Genomic DNA, 19,506 nt, shown 5'->3' on the forward strand with positions numbered 1-19,506 from the left:
GTGTACGGTCGGGTCCTTTTGGCACCTAGTGCCCGGTGCTGCATTAAGTCTGAGCGGCGCAGACGTATGCATAATGATGATGTACCGGCGTCTGAACCAGCCAGACCTAACAAGACGAGTCGTAATGTGTGACTCGTCCGTAACTGGTAACTGGGATTCAACGGCTATTGGTAGCTCAGCGCTCTCGATCGTTTTATCTGCCCGGTGTGGTGTATTCATGCTGTTGGAATGCTGATGCGTTGTAATCGATTGCCCAGATAGATTGTTACACATTTGCACGTGCGAATCAAGGGGCTTCGTACGAAGATACGCTACTGCTGATAAGATTAGACGCTCGTGCATGCGCCTGGGAACCGGCTAGCGGCCTATCGGCACTTAGTGGCTCGTGCAAGATTTTACAGTCCTTTTATTAGCATAGCATAAAACTGTGCACGCATTTTCAATCAAAAAACTCGGGAGGAGACTACTGGGACCTTTATCTGCTTGGAGAGGCACTAAAATTCTTCTGTAAATGTCAATCCACGCGAGAGGATCATGGAGAAGACGATAGCTGCTGTGATTGATTGACGGTCAGTGTGTGTCTTTTCTTTCTTTCGATCAAACCCTGGCACACCATCCCTTGCACTGTGGTTTCGTGCTGCTTGCATAACGTAACAAACGCATGTTACGTGCCATTTCGAACTGGAATGAAATAACTTTCCATTAACATGTCGAACGAACCTTGGTGCGAGCCTGGTGCGCCTGATTTTTTTTTATATTTTTTACAACCTTTTGTATCGGAGGCGGGGTGGTATTTTTAATTATTTCATCATTAACCTAACCAAATAGAGATGTTGCCGACCGGTCATCAGATTGTGATTGGGACGATATGAAAAGTTAATTTATTATGTCGTTAGCTTGTCTAGTTTATTGAGAGATCATATCTGTATCACGTTCGATCGGTAATGGATATACTTTTTTTTTGTACTGGTGACTGATGTGTGTGTTTGAGGAACCATGGACAATTTAATCGAACGGTCTTAGATTGTATGAAAGCTTCATTCTTACTGAATTCTCAGTGGCTAGAACCGTTTCGTGATTTTGGATATTGAACCTCGAAATGGCTGTCATGATCTGTCACCGTCTTCTTCTTCTTCTTCTTCCTTGGTGCAACAACCTTGAAAGGTCTCGGCCTGCCATTTCTGGCTTACTGTGACTTGATTTTACCCGAAGCAAAGTAGTCAGCCCTGCGTACGGGGAGGCGGTCTGGATGAGATTTGAACCCACGGTTCTGCCGTGTGAAGGCAGGCGTCACTGTCGTCTTGGCTACTGTTCCGCCCCTGTCACCGTCTATTATCAATGATTTATTGGATTAATTGGCGGACGTATCATCGTCATCTCAACCGGGGCCTACCACGCAGTCCACGTTTGCGTTTGATATATGGACTGGCTAGTCTGGTGTAATTCTCATAGAGATCCTCATAGCTGTAGCTCCTCGGTTGCCCTTTTACATATCAAGGGTCAAAAAGCCTTTAGAATATCGAACGAGGCATAGTGGATTGCGTCAGCTTATGGTAGTCAGTTCGTTTATATTGTCAGGTAATTATCCTATATGGCCTATCCTTTGTCGATCGCGACAGACATTTTGTGTAGAGAAGTTTCCTTCAGACGTTAGAATGATCGACAATCAGGGTTCTTGCGCGTATTTCAACTGCTTGTTTTGGATGACCTCCTCCAGCGCCAGATCAAAGACAAAGTAAGCAAGTCCATCTTCCTGAGGTAGCATAGACCCCTGGGAAATTTCCATGCATCATCAGCTAACTTGTAATGTAGGTCATTGGCATTCTAACAAGAGAGACCTAGCATGGTTGAGTTTCTAATAGAGTGCATTACGATTTAGTTTTATAGAGAATAGAGTGCATTAGTTTTACCATGATTAAATTTCTTCCGGGCCGTTCCCCCGTAGTGGGGATTGACTTTTCAACTGTATTGTATCATCAAGTTTAGTATGCCCTTAGATGGCCGGTGTGAACTAACAGGTCGTTAAACGAAGAAGTGAGTACAGGAAGGAGAAGTTTCTTCAGACGTTAGCATGACCGGTTGACAGCCAGCTTATCCTCGAGTTTATCTCAATAACTATATTGTTGTCGGTGAAGACTTCTTGGATCTAGATTAAATTGGAGAAGTTGGTCAACAAAGATGCCATCCACAAGTATCGGATGGTGTCCTTCTCTAGCCTATGTTGAAGAGACGATAACCAGGCACATCTTTTTGGGGTGGAGCCTTGATGGTAGCATAGACCCCTGGGAATTTTCCATCCAACTTCACCTAACACGCAATGTTGGGCATTATGATTCATAGCATCGCTGGGTTTCGGAAAGAACCCACTTCTCTGTACAAGTTTACCTTGGCTAAGCTTCTTCCTACAGTTGTATATTTTTTATAGAAATATTTATATGATTCGGGGTGGTCCGGTGGTCGAGGTGACAGCGGCGCCGGTCTTCACACGGCAGGACCGGGGTTCAAATCCCATCCAGACCGCTTCCTCGTACGTAAAGTTGACTACTGTACTACGAGTTAAGTACAGTCACCGAAAGCCAGAAAAGGCAAGCCGAGACCTCTCGAGGTTGTAGTGCCAAGGAAGGAAGAAGGATGTATATGATTCATATATTATTTACAGAAATTCTAATACTGCTAAGGTACTTCTATTAGTAGACAGTTTTAAAGCTCTTACGAATAATTTAAAAATTAATCGTGAGGTTTACCATATTTGCTAGAAATCTAAATTCCCGGAAGGGAAATTTTCCCCCCATAAGCGAGACAAATCGGTGTCGGAAATGTAGTGTTAGTATGTACTGTAATAAGCAGTTACCGACCGGGTACCGTTGAGCCTTGTCGTTGTTTTAATTAATTGTACTATCGTTAAGCTTCATCGCCAAAGCACCTCGAGACAACACGAGCAAGCTTTTAGCACCGGTACGCTCGAAACGGTTGATCAATCCATCCCATCTCGATCAACCGACAGCTCCGGTAGTTGATGCAGTGTGCTTCTCGGCCTGTTAAGCCGGTGTGCGCGTGTGTGTTTAGAAGAAGCGACTCTAGCGTACCTCCTTCGCGTTCTACCAACCCCTATTGTCCACGTTCCTGCGCGTCTATGCAAAGCGGTCGTGCATAGGAAGGGAGGAGGCGTACACACAAATAATCAACCCCATCACCTGCCTGCCAGTTCCGTTGCTCTGGCGTAATCTTTCGCAATGGCTCTTCGACATTTCCAGCCAACCAAGGACACACACGAGCCAAACGCCACAAAATAGCGGCACTCGATCTTGGGTGTTTGGCGATGGTGTAGAATCCGTACGGTTCTGTGTCGGCAGCGCTATAGAAGTTGCACGACGCCGGTACATTCATCTTGGTGCCTGAATGTGCGCAGAGAGCACTGATGGCGCAGGTGTTACAGGAAGTGTTCGTCCGCACACAGACGTCCGTCGTTTATTCGCTGGTCCCAGCGAGCAGTGGGTTTTCGATAATTCTCGAAATCCTTGAATCGCATCACGGAAGAAATGAGTGCTCGGAACAGCCGGAGGCACACTGTCTAGAGTGGTACGGCATCGTAGCGTCTCCGGTCGCATCAGCGCATAAAGTAGACATTCGACAGATTCAGTAGACATTATTGTTTTGTTGCCGTCGTATCCAGAAAGGGAAGAAAACAGACACTAATTACGCTCTGTGATCGTTATTTCGTTACAGGTTTCGCTGAACGTTTCGTCTAGGTGAATCTTCCGGAAGTGTTTGGCAACAGTGACCGGCAGATTTCTAACGCGCAGCAGCATCACACTGCTGAAGCTAAACTTTTTTGGAAGGCGATATATTGTACTGCGGGCGGAATGCGCTCAGTGAACGTGGTGGAAAGTCGGTGAAAACAAGCGAAACACGGACCGGCGTACGAAATCTTCCCCTCCCCCCTTCCCCCAGCCCAGACAGGGACATAATACGGAATTATGTTAAACTGTACCGATCTTGCCTGCGTCCTGCATCACCACCATTTTTACGCTCATCTGCATCATCTGAAGCACCACCTGCAAGATGACCACGATCATCACCATGGGCATCACGGGCACGAGAGTCACGACCATCACCATGAAGCAGGTATGTTGCTGTTTGTCGTTGTATTCTTCACCAGTTTAATAGTTATTGATCGACCGGCGAGACGATCACGTCCCAGCGCCCATTGAAACATAAACCGCGGGCCCCACAGCTCCGACACGGGGTCTGCTAAAACCAAAACCTGTTGTGTATGGTGAACCCCCCCCGGGGTATTGGGTGGACGGTGGGAAAAGGTTGAAAGGTTCTTTCGAGAATTTTGCATGTGTGTGTGTGTGGAGTGGGAACGTGCAGTTGCTTCTTCTTCACTGTCGCTGATTGGTGGGTTTAGGACCAAAAATTGAATAACATCATGAAATCAGGAGATATCAGTAAAACCAAATCAGGAGATGTAAGTAAAAAAGTCTAAAAATATCTGCGGAGGTTCGGCAGACGCCCCAGAATTTCTATAAAAGACAATATTTAAATTAAACTACCCACACCCTCACAGCTTGAACCGAGTGTTGGTGGAGACCGCAGCGTTTTATGATGCACTTGTCCCAGTTTCAGCTCTCACAATGTCATTCACTGTACTACGAGGGTCGGATTTTATGCTTTGCAAGTGCTTGCGGAGCACATGCAGGTCATGCCACTCGAGATTGTGCCTTATGTAAGACAAGTTGGGGCCAAGCTGTGTTGCCGTTGGCTGAGCCACACGATTGCCCAAAAGCCGAACCGCACCGTGAATAATACGAACGTGTGCAGGGAACAGTTTGTGTCCTACAATCGGCGCATCATTTATGCAGTGTCACATCGTTTGCTTGGTCAGGTGGTAAAACAGCTATTTAGCAATTTAACACTGCCACCATTAGACTACCTTTAACGTCTTGGAATTTTGCACCTGCCAGTTCTGAGGTGCTTTTAAAACGAGCTCAATTTGTGTAATGATGATGCTCAAACAGTTAATCTAATTTTAAGTAGCTTCTAATGGACATTACAGACTTTCTAAAGCACTTGTAAGTGCTTGGAGAGGCGACACGTTCACCAGGACTGCAAATTGCCCGTAGAACGGAAACTGGTGATGGATGGTTCTAATAGGAATGCTAAAGCATTTCCCGTTTTGTACGGAATGTGGGAAGTTGTAGTATACTTTACTGATTGCCTACAGGATAGAGAGCCAGCTTTCCTAATCATGCCCTTTAGGGTATTGCCAAGCGCAAGTTAAAATAATCGTTCTACTTAGATGTAGTAATCGATACCATCTGGTTGATGTTTTACACAGCCGAGAGACACTAATTACGGGGTTCTCCTCAGCGCTGTACGTTCTCGATCAAGATAACATAATTTCACAATCGTACTACATGCAATCGAATTTCAACCCCCAACTCGATGGATCCAACTCTGGCGTGGGTGTGCCTTGCAATCGATAAAGATGGCTGGGGGGTGCCCAATCGAGTTGGGTGATGGAGCGAGAATTAAATAGCAACAATACGCAACCCGAAGCGTTTTGGGCGATCTATGGGTGCATTTGCTTTCCCTTTGCTTGGGGCGTGAATTGGAGTTAGCACCTGTCCGTGCAGCTCACTATCGTGCTTTGCTAATTTCATTGCAAACCTTCGGTTTCATTTCTCAACCCCAAAACCCGTCTATATCTTGAGTGATATCGATGTTGAAAAGGATCGGTTCGAAAGTATGGCGCTGTCGGTTTTGGGGTGCTGCTTTGTTTCACTTCAAAGGTTTCACCGATATTCGCATTATCTTACGCAACTGAACCGGTTCTTTCGGAGCACTCGGCGCTCTAAAGGTAGCCGGTAGCCTTTGACTTGGCGGTGCACGTCCTAACTTGTTCGGGATGCCGATATAGTCCTCGAAAACTATGCCCCGGTTGTTGGTGAACGGACTTCTGCTGGGTGGGTCAGCCGGCGCAGTCCAGCAGCCAAGCGCATTGTACCTGATAGATGTGCAAAATGGCACACAAAAAAAATGGCGTTGGTTGCAGTCGCAGTCGGTGAAGCGTAACGAAATAAGGTTAATGACTAGCCGGTCATTTAGTGACCTAGATGAACTGTCATTTCGAACTTGTGCACAGTGCCGTAGGGCACTGAATCAGCTCGATTCAGCTGGGGTTCGGGTTGGCGCGTGAGAGTCACGAAGAAGAGCGCAGGGATCGCGATCGCGGATTAAGCAATGTAGCTCCGCAGCTGTATGTAGAAACTGGCGGATCGGAACTGAAGTTGCTTAGAATGACGCCCCACCGCTTGCGACAGTCTCGGCAAACTCTTTTCCGATTTGGTGGTCGATTTTTGCGTCACTTCGATGGCGCTGCACATCGTTCGATATGCCATGCAGGCGGAGGCCTTACCCAACAAACATACACCTGCCCTGTCCCAGTTACGGCAAGCACTAGCAAATGGCACGTGGCCTTCGGACGAGGTTTTTGGTTCCAAACGTGCCGCCACCAGTCCGGATCACATTCGGCACTCGATTAGAAGCATTAGTTCCGTACGATCGCCTGGTTGCGAAAATTTGGTCGATCCGGTTTTGGAATGAGTTGTTTTGTACGACGCGGTGCATTTGCATGCGCTGGCAAGTTTTGGAAGAAGCGGAAGTGATACCACTCGGTTCAAACTGGTGAGCATGGACTTATTTTTGCTGTTCTGTCTCCTGTGGTTTGCTTCCTTGAGCGCAGAGTATGCGGAAAACCGATACTTGAGACATTCGTTGCATGTTTTCGTTCCTGACCGCAGAAAATCTCTGGCACTCTGGCCACTAAGCCGTGACCTCGTACCAGAATGTTCAGATCTAGCCAGATTGGGAAATCCGAATGTTCGGGCGTATAGTGATGTCAAAACGCATCGAAAAAGGTCACATATTTGTTGGGAGAGCGAAGCATTTACCGTGCTCTGGCAAAACAAACACAATCAATCTTGAGATAATCGGGAAATCCAAACGAACCGGCAGCAGCTCTAGTGCAAACATGTTGCATGTACAGTGAACTTGATATCCCACCGGTTGTGCCCTTGGCAAGTTCATCCGTTGGAAAACAAAACGTGGCAATGAAAAGCCTCCCGTGGTTGGTTTCTAATACCCCACGGTCTATGTGCGCTGGTGTGTACGCAACGCACACGACCGCCTGGGCGTCTTTCGGGCCGCCTCGTCGGTTTCATCTTTATCTCATCTCCACTACGCAAACATGTCATGGCGGGCATCACATAGCGCTGTACGGTAGATAGCGCTCGGCTGACCGAAAGCTGACCAGCCGGACAAGATCGTGATAGCGTCCCGTCAGATAAAAACCGTCGTCGTCTCCCCTGTCTGTAGTACGACTTTGACCATCGTTCCGGTACAGGTTCAAGGAAATGGAAGTTCATTAGATGGTTTTGCCCATACCCTCGAGACCCTCGCGCCGATTTGTATACCAGGGCGTCCCGGGCGGCACTTCCGAACGCGGCACGGGCGGAATTGGAAAAGCAATTAAATCAATGCATCAACAGCCAATTATAGGACGGTGCTGGGCGTGACGGTCGATATTGGTGTGCGGAACTGGTCGCCCGATACCTAAGGCATTGAGGTTGTATCAATATTAGTGCTGCTTAATGTACACAACCCATACCTGACTGGCCGTCGGTGAAGGTTGTGATGTGATGTCAGGGCACAAGAAGCTTCAACTTCAATTTCTCTACAGCAACCTTTCCTTTCAAAAAGGGATACATTAAATCCCCCAAGGTCACGTATAGATATTAATAGACGATTTGAGGCTCATTTTTTGGAAACTCTCGTTAAAACAAAACAGGAAAAACAAGTTTTGCTGCCTCACTTAAACAGGAATACGGCGAAATTGGTTTGGCGGTTAAAATGGCAACATGGCGCGATTGCATAACGGCCCTCTTAACTAAGCGAAAAAATTGGAAATTACCAGGTCAGGTCACCAGGTTTGCAGTGATCTGCCAAAAAGGTGACGAACGACCAGGACAACCAGTTTTAACTCCACTCGCAGTGCTCGCCCGTGCTCTCGTTTGTAGTTTACCGACAGGCAAATGGGTTGCTTTCGGCTATTCAGAAACCTAGTCAGGAAATCTGGTTGTTCCTATGGATCACAGCAGAGAGATCAGGACCTGCAGAAATCCTGGGGCGGTGATCCATGCCCTACTTGGGTTGTAGTTGTTTTTCAAGAGTTTTGCTGTACGTCATTGTATCCTCACTTATGCACTTGTGTGCACAGTATCGACAACATGGAACCTCCAGCCGTACGTGACCTCGTTGACACCAGCACCATTGTTGTTTGTTTTTTTGGGCCGTCCGTTTTCTTCTGCTCCATGACATTTGACTTGCTTGCGCGACGCAATTGATCTGAAAGCTTTATTATTTTCCCGAAATTGGCTGTAGCCTTGATTGATATTGAAGTTTCGTTTTAGTATATTCAATAATATTTACTGTAGTTCCACAACTGATGATTGTGCTTGAGATTCATAACAGTAAATAAACCTGTACCACCTATATAGAGGGTGACTTAAGGTTCGCCATTCAGCTCCGTATCTATATCTGCGTACGTTTGCTTAGGTAACGAGCTATGGCTGTGACCGCTGTCAGAATGGGGCACGCACGCATGTTAATCTACGACCCGGGACGCAGTACTGCGTCGGAACTGGATGTCCTCGGTGTACGATCCATAGTACGAGGGTGTTCGGTACCCCCGGGGGGGTGGGGAAGAAAAGCTGGCGGTACGAAACCGTCTCGCTACTTGTTCAAGATCAAATCGGCGTTGACTCGGTCGCCCTAACCTAATGGGCGGCAAACCGTGCGTAGTCCTGCCAGAGAGTGCTCACCACAAAAACTAAGCGATTAGCGAGCGATGTCACGAGACCTGCTGCTGCTGCCCTGTGTGCCGTTCACTGGGGCCAACAGTCGCGTTGCACACCATTCGCGGCAACACTCGCACAGGTGTGTCAGTGGCGAGACCTGTAGGTCAAACGTCAGTTTGTCACTGGTAAACGGTGTCCTCTTGTCTAGCGGCGTGCCCTCTCCAAGATCCGTCCGCTCGGCTCGGCGTTCCCGATGAGTGTCGCGCTTTCGGTTTCGTTGCACATCGAGTGTATCCTAGGGGACGCGCACCAAAGTGTGAAGGTTAGGAACTAGTGCTTTGAGATCATGTGCGGAAGGAAGTTTTTATTGCCCCGTCGGACAGATCGGCGGTTTGTTCTAGAAGCGGAAAAGGTCAAAATGTATACCAATGCATCATGTCTCGCAGGGTGGGAGCAAGAAAACGCACCAGCCTCGACCGTCCAGGAGTGCTCGGTACGGACCAAAAGTTGCGAGAAGTTGATCCGAGTTGCTGCTGCGTGTGCCTGCTGCAGTATACTCACAACCGGAGAGAACGGAAGACTCGCTGCGCCTATGCAGCTCTTGCGTGCGTAGATCGTAGCGATCGGAGCAAGAACTCTCGCCGTGCTACACGGCTCGTGAACTTCGTGAACTTTTGTGCGTGTGCGTGTTTCAGTGTGCAAACGGAAGTAAAATCAGCTCCAGCAAGCTCTCGGCAAGTCACTCTCGTGTGCCCTTAGCCCGCTTTAGCTTAGGTTGCGAACGGAGCGCACCAACAGGGGGTGAATGTTGCCAGCGCTTATCAATCAAAACGGAAGCTTTCGTAACCTTGACAGCGCAGTACCGAGTGCTCGGAGAAAAAGGAGAAGCAAAGAAACTTACCAGTTTGTGAGCGTGTGTTGAAAGACGGTTGAAGGGTAAATACAGGGGGCCCATAGGGCTTGTAACGCGTGGGAGCCTTTGGTCGATTAACAACCCATTAAGCCCAACGCCATGAATGCGGGTGCTTTCTTCCGGATTGTGTGGTTGCAGCAAATGCTGCACGATTAATCAAATCGCGCAATGAATCGGCAGGCATTAAAAGCGCAAACGATCAAGAAGTGATGATCAGCGCGCTATGCATGTTTGCCGGGTTGCGCTTTTTGTATGCAAAAAAAAAACGGGAAACCACCTTGAAGTTCCTGTACTTGCAGTTGCCTGAGTCGTTCAGAATGTGGCCGTTCAGTGCTGGAAAAGCGAGAAAGATGCCGAAGGCTTCGGTGTCTGCACAACAATCGTTAAAGTTGGATCGGTGGCCTTCGTAAGTTTCTCCCCCGGGTTCGCATCTGCCTAGGACTAGCATAGGAACACAGGTACTGATTGGCAAAAGAGGTTGTGCTGTGCTGGTCCTCCGTTTAGTGTCTTGGAGGCCATCGAAAGGAGGAATGCTGGACGATGCTGGGGAGAGTGAGTTTTATAGCTTCATCAAATTGTTTCATGGACTACTGGCACCTACAGGGCGGTTAGCATACAGTGATCACCTTCACGCGCATATGATCGAATCAAGATCAGGAACGCTCGCGAAGTTGCGTTGTGAAAATGTGAATAAGGTGAAGGACACTCTCCTTGCGAAAAAAAAGTCCCATTATCGTCGATTGCGCGTTCTTTACGCGATCGCTATTTGTTAATTATGAAGATCGTGCCCTAAATGCTCACTGTCCGCCCGGATTTGTAGATAAAACGCGTACAAAATGGAGAGAACCTTCAACATGCTTTAACTGCTACTCGAGTAGCCATTCTACTGTGACGTTCCTTGAGCGGTTTCGCTCCCCCCCTATGCAAGGTATTCTGGGACATTTTGTTGGACAATCCTGGACGAACGAAATGGAAAGCGTATCAGATTGGTTGACGTTGGTGGTTGTACAAAATGATTAATCGTAATCGTTTCGGTTACCTTCATCCTCAATGTCGCTTGATTATTGGCGCTAGAGTCCAACAATAAAGATCCTTTCGAGGTTTTTTTGGTCCAATTTTAAACTCAAAACGTTGTCTTGTGCTTAAAACAACGATATTATGAGATTCGCAATATTTGAAAGGACAGTTAAATTTTTACTGCGCACGTGCTAAACACCGTCACGCCTGCCAGTATTTCACAATGTCGCAAGGTCCTCTGTACGTAAGGAAAGTGTACACAAACCACGTAAAAGAGGTGCTAATGTCTCTTGCCTGCTTGTTGATATCTCCATCATCGTTCGTCAATTACAAAGAAACCTGTTTGGAAGTCTAGATTCTACCGTCATTCTATTACTTTTAATGAGCTTTGTGTGGTGTGGAAGCGTTTTTAAAATTCCCGATACTAATTGCGAGTATTGCCACCGCTCTAGTACAGTGGCGCCACCAAACGTACGCTAGCGTGACCAAGTTCGCTAGCGTGACTTACTGAGCTATCACGAAGCTCCGAGAGCACCGGGCACATGGACGTCACTTTGTTTCCCGTGGTCACGTCCAGAGGAGAAGATCACCCGCGCTCTCTAAAGTGCTGCTTTCCACTGGCTTCCCCGATCTATTGCCGATGGGTGGGAATTCATTATCTGCAAATTATGCGGGCGTGTAAGAGGTGGTACAGGGTGGTGGTGGTGTTGGAGGGCCTACCCTGGGGGGGTGGGGGGGGGGGTAGGTACGAAATGGAGGTTGATTGTGTGGCTGTGTGCATATCGTGTATCGTTTAGACGAAGTGTTATTGTTTATTATTTATCTACCTGTCGTTTTTGGAGCTGGTTTATGGTAGTTACGCTGCCTGAGGGGGTTGTCAGGTGTTCTGAAGCGGCGGTGAGGGAGGATATCATCTCCCAGGTTCGTTTGCAGTCGCATCTACGTTGACACTCGCTGGTGTGTGTCTGTGCGTTAGAATTAGTGGTGGGGATGATCGTTTTCACTCGTCAGCATATGCGGTGGTGGAGACTCGCCCGTTCTTCGCTGTCGACTGCGGTCGTTGTTCTACAAGATCGTTCTCGTCTGTCTGACACGGTCTGAAGCGTGTTTTTTTTTTATAAAGTAGCAGCCTACAAATCTCCTCCATCTTCTGGTCTCCTCCGATCGTTAGTGATCGTATCTGTTTTCATACGCCGATCGCTTCGTCTCTCCGACAAATCGAATCGGTGATAGTAGTAAGAGGGTAAACGGTGTGCTTCCGCAGCGGCCCAGTGCCAACGTGTTGCGCAAAGACGCGTCAGAGCGGAAGAAGGAAAGATAGAAAGAGCGAAGGCAACCGTTTACTGCCAGTAGCCAGTAATAAGACGAGCAGCAGCGTGCGGAGTAGTAAGACGAGCCTGTGCACGGCGGTACTCGTATAGATCCGTCGACGGCGAGAGACCGGTAGAGATCGGCGCCACGTTCAGGGCTCGCTCGCTCGAGGTGTATAGTAAACCGCCGACGCAAGGTACGCAATGCACGCACACACAGTGGAGAGTACCAGCCAGCCACTCGACGCGACGGTTTCGGACAGGCGCGGGATTATCAGTTGACGCAGACCGCACAGATACGGTAACGCGAACAGTGCGGTGAACTTAATGCCTATAAGCTAACACCAAGCATCACCGAGCTTGTACTTGGCGAGTCGTCGCTTCGCTTCACCCTGGTACGCTAGATCTGATCGGAAGGTGCGCTAGTGCGAAAGTACGCCTTCTCTCCAGCTCTGCTCGGTCACTAGGACCCGTGACCGTTTCTAGCAGGAGCACGTGATGCAGTGTAGTCCTGCCAGACTTCAGAACTTCTCGCGGGTGTGTTGTGGTTTTCTTTAGTGCAATCCTTTGTGAGGTTAGTTCCTGTGACCTGAGTGTTGATTTCTCAGAAATGACTTCAGTGTACCTCTGTCGGATAGGAAAATTGAATAGAAGTGCCTGTGTTTGCTAGAAAATATTCCACCGAAAACCATCGCGTACAAGGTGCCGCATTGTGATAAGGCGCGCGTCCAGTGTTTACTCGCAGTTTCACTATTTACACGCAGCATCCCGGTGACGAGAAACCATTAGCGATCTCACGTGATACGAATATTGAGCGTTGCAAAATTTCACTCCAAGCAACACTCGAAAGAGTTTAGCGAGAAAGTAAAATACAGTCGCGTCCGGACACCTTTGGCAATCATCACTTCAAGAAGTTTTGTTTTTAATGCTCGTCCAGTGAAGTACGTGTCCGCCCTAAAAGCTCCGAGACGTACTTGGATTGTAACAATATTTACAGTCGGCAGGCAAGCAATCGGCCGGTTGCAAAAAGTTGTAGTTTCATCGAAATTAAGTAGCATGACTTACGTCTAGCCTGTGCATTGTCGAGCGTCACTAAAATTTGGGAAATTTTGTTTACCTTTAATCGACCCGGAGGGCGTCGCGGCCGGACTACACCCGCTTGGTCGAGGGGACAATGTTTCGGATGTGTGGCGCGAGTGCAGTTTACACCGGAATGTTCCTCACCGAGTGATCCTGCAACGTCATCACGACTGGCGCAGTAAATAATGTGAAGTTCGGACGCGAACCACCGCTAGCTAAAGAATCTCGCCATTCGATTGACGGATGTCAGTCGAGGCTTTGCGCTAGCCCGGTGAGGAAGAAATTCGCTGGTGGGCATATCAATCAAACTTCAAGAATACCCGAACCCTTCAAACTGATCCAAAACTGCGTGTGTGATACTGCTGGTGAGATACAGAGGACCTACAGAACTAAAGAGTTGCCCCTCCTGCGATGACTCAAGGAAGGTGCTAAAAGCTTCTGATGTTTGTTCAATTGTTACTTAGAATTTTAACTAAAGAATGGTGTCATGGAGAATGAATTTCGGTTCCGGTTCCGTCAGTGCGTTGGGTCGTTTCTGTGCTCGTGAAGTGTTAATAGAGTAATTGATTGAATGCCTACCTCTAGGCGCTAAACAGGTCGGCAATGTGTGGAACTCATCAAACATTTGATGGCGCTGGCTCTTTTTTGTCTACATCTGGCAGTTAAAGTGTGCAGATGAAAATGAATGAGCAGGAAGTGAAAGAGCACCTTTTTTCGTATGTTAATTTCATAGCTCAACTTTGAAAACAAACTTCACATTTGTTAAGTCCCTTTCTGAGTGTGTGTTGTTTGACTTGCTTGTTAGTGACTGTCACTTCGGTCCGTCCACTACAGCATTAATTAGTGATGGTTCTTTAATCAGTTGTTGAGAGAGATTCATTACAATTGTTAAACCAAAATTATTGTTTTTGAAAAATTACACTAAATTATGATTGTGTTGCTGAAGTGTTTCCTTTCTTCCTCTTGACAAACAAACTCACTACAACAGCAACAGTTTTTATGTTTTCTCAAGCAAGCAGCGCATATCTAATAAAACGTTTCACTTTTTAACGTTTTTGAGCGTTAGTTCAACTTAACCTAGCCAGCTGTGAAAACACGAAAAACTCGTTTCTTCACTCTCACTGACTCTGGCTAGGCTGCCGCTTGGGGCGCGTTGAGGCTTTTGGCGATGGTCCACACGCGCGCACCGGCCATGAAAATGTATGATGGAGCCTTACGAAAGCTTAAGCAGTAATTAAAATTTGTCCAAACTTAATAGAGCATGCGGTCAGCCGGCTACGGCCAGCGTACTGTTGGAGATGATGCGCTTTGCTCTATCTGTGTACGGTTTTAAATTTACTTCCTTTCGGCCGAATCGCCGTTGTGCCCGCCACCATTTCGTGGAGTGTGAAAGTGTCAAAGAGTTGAGCTCTCTTTGGGGATTTGAACAGGTTGGGTCCACGTCACGGTGTAGGCGAAGCGTTCGACCAGCGTTCGCCTACACCGGGACGGGATGTTAAAGTTTAACGCTTTATTGACAGCTCTAAAGCCCCGGGTGCGTCTTGAATGGTACGGACCATAAGCCACACTACCTGCCGAGTTACAGTGCACGAAACGGACGGACGGACACGAATAAAGCAGTGAAACAAAAACGCCCTTAAAGAAGAGGAGCACATTAGTACACAAAAGTGTGTGACTCCGGTTGCTGTGTACGTACCTTGTGAATGCCTAGTCGTCGGTAGCGTCTGGTTTTGGGTCGGCAATCGGCGACGCGGTTACGCAGTTCAAGCTGGATTACTTTGGATACAGTGTCATCAATGATCTGCCCACCACCAGCCATCAGCCCGCGGTGGCATCTAGCACAGGTAAGCCGAAAAGCTCAAACCAATCGTCTGTGACTTACATTTAATCGAACGAACAATTAGCTCGGTAGCGGCAGGGTTAACACTAGACGAGCGCTTTCGCAAAAGCCTCCCGTAGCGTTGCGGTGCAGCACAGAGTATGGTGTCGTGTGTATCGCTAGAGAAAAAAAGTAAAACCAGTGCGTCTCCGGTCAGGGTCAGATGCAACAGCTGGTAATGTACCACTTTGTACCTTTTTTTTCTTGCGCAATTAATAAGTTCACCTATACAGAGTCGCACATACGCTGGGGAGGAAAGAGAGGAGAGGAGGTTGGAAATAGGAGCCCTAGCCAAGATCCGCTTACACTGCTGGTAACGTCTAACGAGAAGGCACGATCTTGCACGCTAAAATGAGGAAATAATTTAAGAAAAAAATGGTACGATCTTACGCACCCTCATCATCAGCTATAGTGCTAGCGATGTCTTTAGGAACTACTAGTTGTTGCTAGCGGGGGTTATCTGTTCCACCCTGCTCGCTACTTCTCCACTCTCAACGCCTGAGATGTCCACCAGAGCCGATGGATGGTTGCTCTACTGGTAGGTGATCGACTCTCCGCAGCTTTAGACGCGATGCCGGTAAAGATCGGGTCAGTTCTGGCCCGGATCATTGCCAATATCGTGACCTTCACCTCTTGTTTGCCTAGCAGCTTCTTGCTGCGCACACCACCAACCGATGCTGAAATAGACGAGCGAACGTGTGGAAGTGAAGCGTGTTTCGCACTACATCACTTGCCCTTTTCAACGGTCGCACTTAACTCACACATTAATCAGCCGGTACGGTACTCGAAAGGTATACACATGACATCCTCCCACCGCCAGCGACCACCTGCGTACTCTGGGCAGATTTGCTGATAACATTGTGTGGTGATGTTGTTTGAGGTTCCGTATCTATAGCGCACGCTACGTGTGCTCCGCTTGTGACGATGGAGGATCATTTGTTCTGCAGCAGGTCCACACTCCTTTTGATGCAAGCATGACAATCGGGGTGTTTTGAGGCTTGCTTATCGCTAGTTGAATCAGCGAAGTGGTTTATAGGACGTTGGAGCAGTCTGTGATGCGCCTTTACTTTGGCATGCTTTGGAATGGGTTTAGCAAATATTGAGGTCTATGGTAAAAAAAAACAACTCAAATTCTATACCGATGTTGGTGGGTTGGTTAGACAGTTCATAGAGACTATGAGTCAGTGGCCTCTTACGAAAGAAGAATTCAATGGATGTTCAGAACTTCTTCTTGGGGACCACAACGTCTACAGGTCTCGGGGCGGATGATCAAGTACTTTGAGTAAGGGATTTGATAACTAAGTCCTGTCACGTGAGAGACCCACATCGCTACTACTAGGACACTAGATCGCCACATCGTTAAACAGCAAAAAAGGCAAAACTTGACGAGACCTTCTACTTCAACTTTTGCACTATCGTAGCTAGATAGAATCCCGTCTTCGTCCAAGAAGCATCTGTCAGTTTTTCATATAGATTAAGTTTTTTCAAAGTCTTTGACAAGTCTGTTACAAATTGTTATAAAGCCTAATTGGTGTTATATTGGTGACTCAAAGGTCCTTATAGGAATAGATACCAGGTCCAGTCTATTCAAGGGCCGGTAACTCTATCACACAGCTATCGCATCACCAAATTTTGTCAGTAATATCTGCAACAATAGGATATTACTGCAAGACTAGGATGTATCAAGTATTATTACAAGATTAGGATGTATCTTATTTATCATCAGGATTTAAAACTTCATGTGGTCTAATTTTAAATGGCTTCACAGATTTAGCATGTCCAACATATTTCACCGTTTTTGTCGAAGAAGTTCTAATTTTCTAATACTCCTGACTTCAATGACATGAGCCGTTCAGTCATCACTATTGTCCTCATTTTAATTTTATTTTTAAATCGTATGTATGACGATACATAAGTTTCGCTGACACGAGGTCATAATACCGATACTTTCCTCATGTGACTAAACAATGTCATGGTGGGAGTCTTCTGTTAGAATGTCAAAAACTGGGAGTTAATTTCTTGCTCATTGCTGCACTAAATTCGAAAGCAGACATACGTCATCTTAGACCCCAAAAATGGTTTCTAGCATGACTGAAATAGGATTCATTGTGATGGGATTACTTGGAAATTTCATACAACGCTCAACGCAGATTAATCTGTGTCCTAAAAGGAAGAAACTCAATTTATCTGCACATCTCTATAGCTCATCATAACCGCAGCTACCAGCAACAGTAGCTACATTTGCATAGAGATATGTACCCAGCGCCTTCCGGTGTGTTACATCACGGCCGGCAGAATGATGGTGAAGGAATTTCCTTTCATACCACCAAATCGGGCGTCGAATGGTGACATTAAGCCAACGAAACGGGCCTTGCCAAGCGCTACGCAAATAAAGAAATGATCGCACGTACGATATATGGCCACGAGCGATACCGTGATTCAGCTGCTGCCGTGCCGACAGTCTCGGCTGTCGGATACTTTCGGACCGCGGAAAAAGAGGTCCCACAGGGGTTCGGTGTGTGGTACAATTTAGTTGTCTCCTGATTGGTGATGTAAATTGCAATGTCATTTTTTTATTCTGTTCCTTTTACCTGCCACTGGTAATTCATTTACCGTGCGATGTGGGGACAATCGTTACACTAAAAATGGATAATAGCTACTCATCGTTATCATCATCAGCCGGCTGTTCGGTGTGTCGCGGTCGTTCTGGCGTTGCTAGTGCTTCCTGCTACACAAAATAATGGAAGCAATTTTCACTCGATTCACTGGCGATGGTGGTGGTGTGCAAAAAAAAGCTGGGATCAGGTGGGACGCGATCGGGAATAGAAGATTGGCGATCGCCTCGGGGGAGGTATGAGATAAATTACGACCGATACAATATTCACGTGGTGTAGAACGTTTGGTGTGTGCATTTTCGAACACTGCGCCAGGTTTCCGGACGTCAACGGGAGGGAACGTGTGACGGTGGAAAAACGCGACAGTCACGGAAACGGATATTTTCCGCGCACGTGGAGCGCCATTAAATCTGGCACACGGGGGAGGTAGTTTTAGTATCGCTAACGATTTTCCCCACGGGGCACACACACGTTTCGAGCCTCAACCCGATGCTGGGGTGGTTGGGATTTGATTTTAATTGCTTTCGGTTAATGAGTTTTCACTCTCAGATTTGGTTGGCCATTCCCTGAACGGCGAACGGTTGAATGAAACGGAGAGCGAAACGGTGAGCATCGTTTCGCTTTGTTTAATTTCACAATACGATTGTGGGCACGGTACAGTAGCGCAGCATTCGTTTGCCTAGCAGCGGTCGATAGGTAAACGAAAGACTGCAACGGTAGCGTAAGGCGGGAAACCTCAAGCTAGATTTGTTTATTTTTCGAGGTGGAAAAGTGATTTTTGAAGAGATTTTGATGCAATTTGAGTTATTTGTTTATCAAATTAAAACGTGACAAGAATATTTTAAATATTTAGCTGGGTTTGCTTAGATAACTACAATGAACATTCCCATCTCATTCCACCGTGCGGCGTGCATCATGTTCACCATGAAATATGTATGGTTTCACACTCGCCACACGCTACATTAAAACACCGATTGTCAATATCATACACCACCCAAAGCTACAGGAAGCCCCATTCGGCCCAAATCCAGACACCCGAACAATCACTTTCAGAACGTTCGAGCGTACGAAAAATCGTGACCCGAATATTAAAACCAGCCAGGTGACCTCCAAAATTGGTTGCCGCTTAATGTACTGGACGGAATGTTTTCTACGTGTGTATATCGGGGAGTTTCGTCGCCAATAATGACGATCCATGTTTCTGTCGCTTCACTTTGTCTTTGGAGAGCTCGACGATTTTACCGAAAGATGTTTTGTCCCGCCGCAGGGTTGACACGCGTTGGGAGGGCCTGTTGGTTGTTTTAATTGTATCTCGATCGCTATCGCTAGCCCCCAGAGGCACGGGAACATGGTTGATGGGTGGGTAACCTTGTCAGCTTCTACAACCTAGCCGTCCCAGGTCCAACAGAACAAAGTCAAATAATTAGGGCGATATTAATAGCAGGTTCTCACACGGAGCGGCAGGTTCATTCGTGTAAGAATCGACGCCAGAAGCATCCACACTTCCGGGTTGCTCTATTCTGAGGATCGGTTTTTTCTGATGCATCAGCTGAGCTTGAACGGACGAGTTGCAGTTAATCAAAACGCACTAACCACGCAATTATTCTTCAAACCCCGTGCAACAGTCCAAATCTGGGCTTGATTTATGGGAATCATAGAACGTGCGTGGGTCGGCGAGATGCAAGATCGGCTCGCACAGATCTACAATCTCCTGCCAGTAGTGAGCTCACAACAGCGAACCAAGCACACGCGATTGGTGGACGCTCGTGCGTATCCTTGAAACGGGACGTCTTTGACCATGAACCGAACAGTGGAACAGTGGAGAACGAAT

At 47.2% G+C, this 19,506-nt stretch overlaps 1 protein-coding gene across 4 annotated transcripts in view; it reads left to right on the forward strand.

Annotated features, from left to right (window-relative positions):
* The window catches only part of LOC118508311 (protein catecholamines up-like), an 85,398-nt gene that overhangs the window by 15,588 nt on the left and 50,304 nt on the right, over positions 1–19,506 (forward strand). For all 4 annotated transcript variants that reach the window (XM_036047971.1, XM_036047972.1, XM_036047979.1 and 1 more), the window contains one exon: positions 3,727–4,125. In XM_036047971.1, the coding sequence (XP_035903864.1) occupies positions 3,978–4,125 (148 nt within the window). In that variant the 5' untranslated portion in view covers positions 3,727–3,977. The remainder of the gene's footprint in view (positions 1–3,726; positions 4,126–19,506) is intronic.

The sequence above is a fragment of the Anopheles stephensi genome, chromosome 2, assembly GCF_013141755.1.
Source record: "Anopheles stephensi strain Indian chromosome 2, UCI_ANSTEP_V1.0, whole genome shotgun sequence".
NCBI lineage: Eukaryota > Metazoa > Arthropoda > Insecta > Diptera > Culicidae > Anopheles > Anopheles stephensi.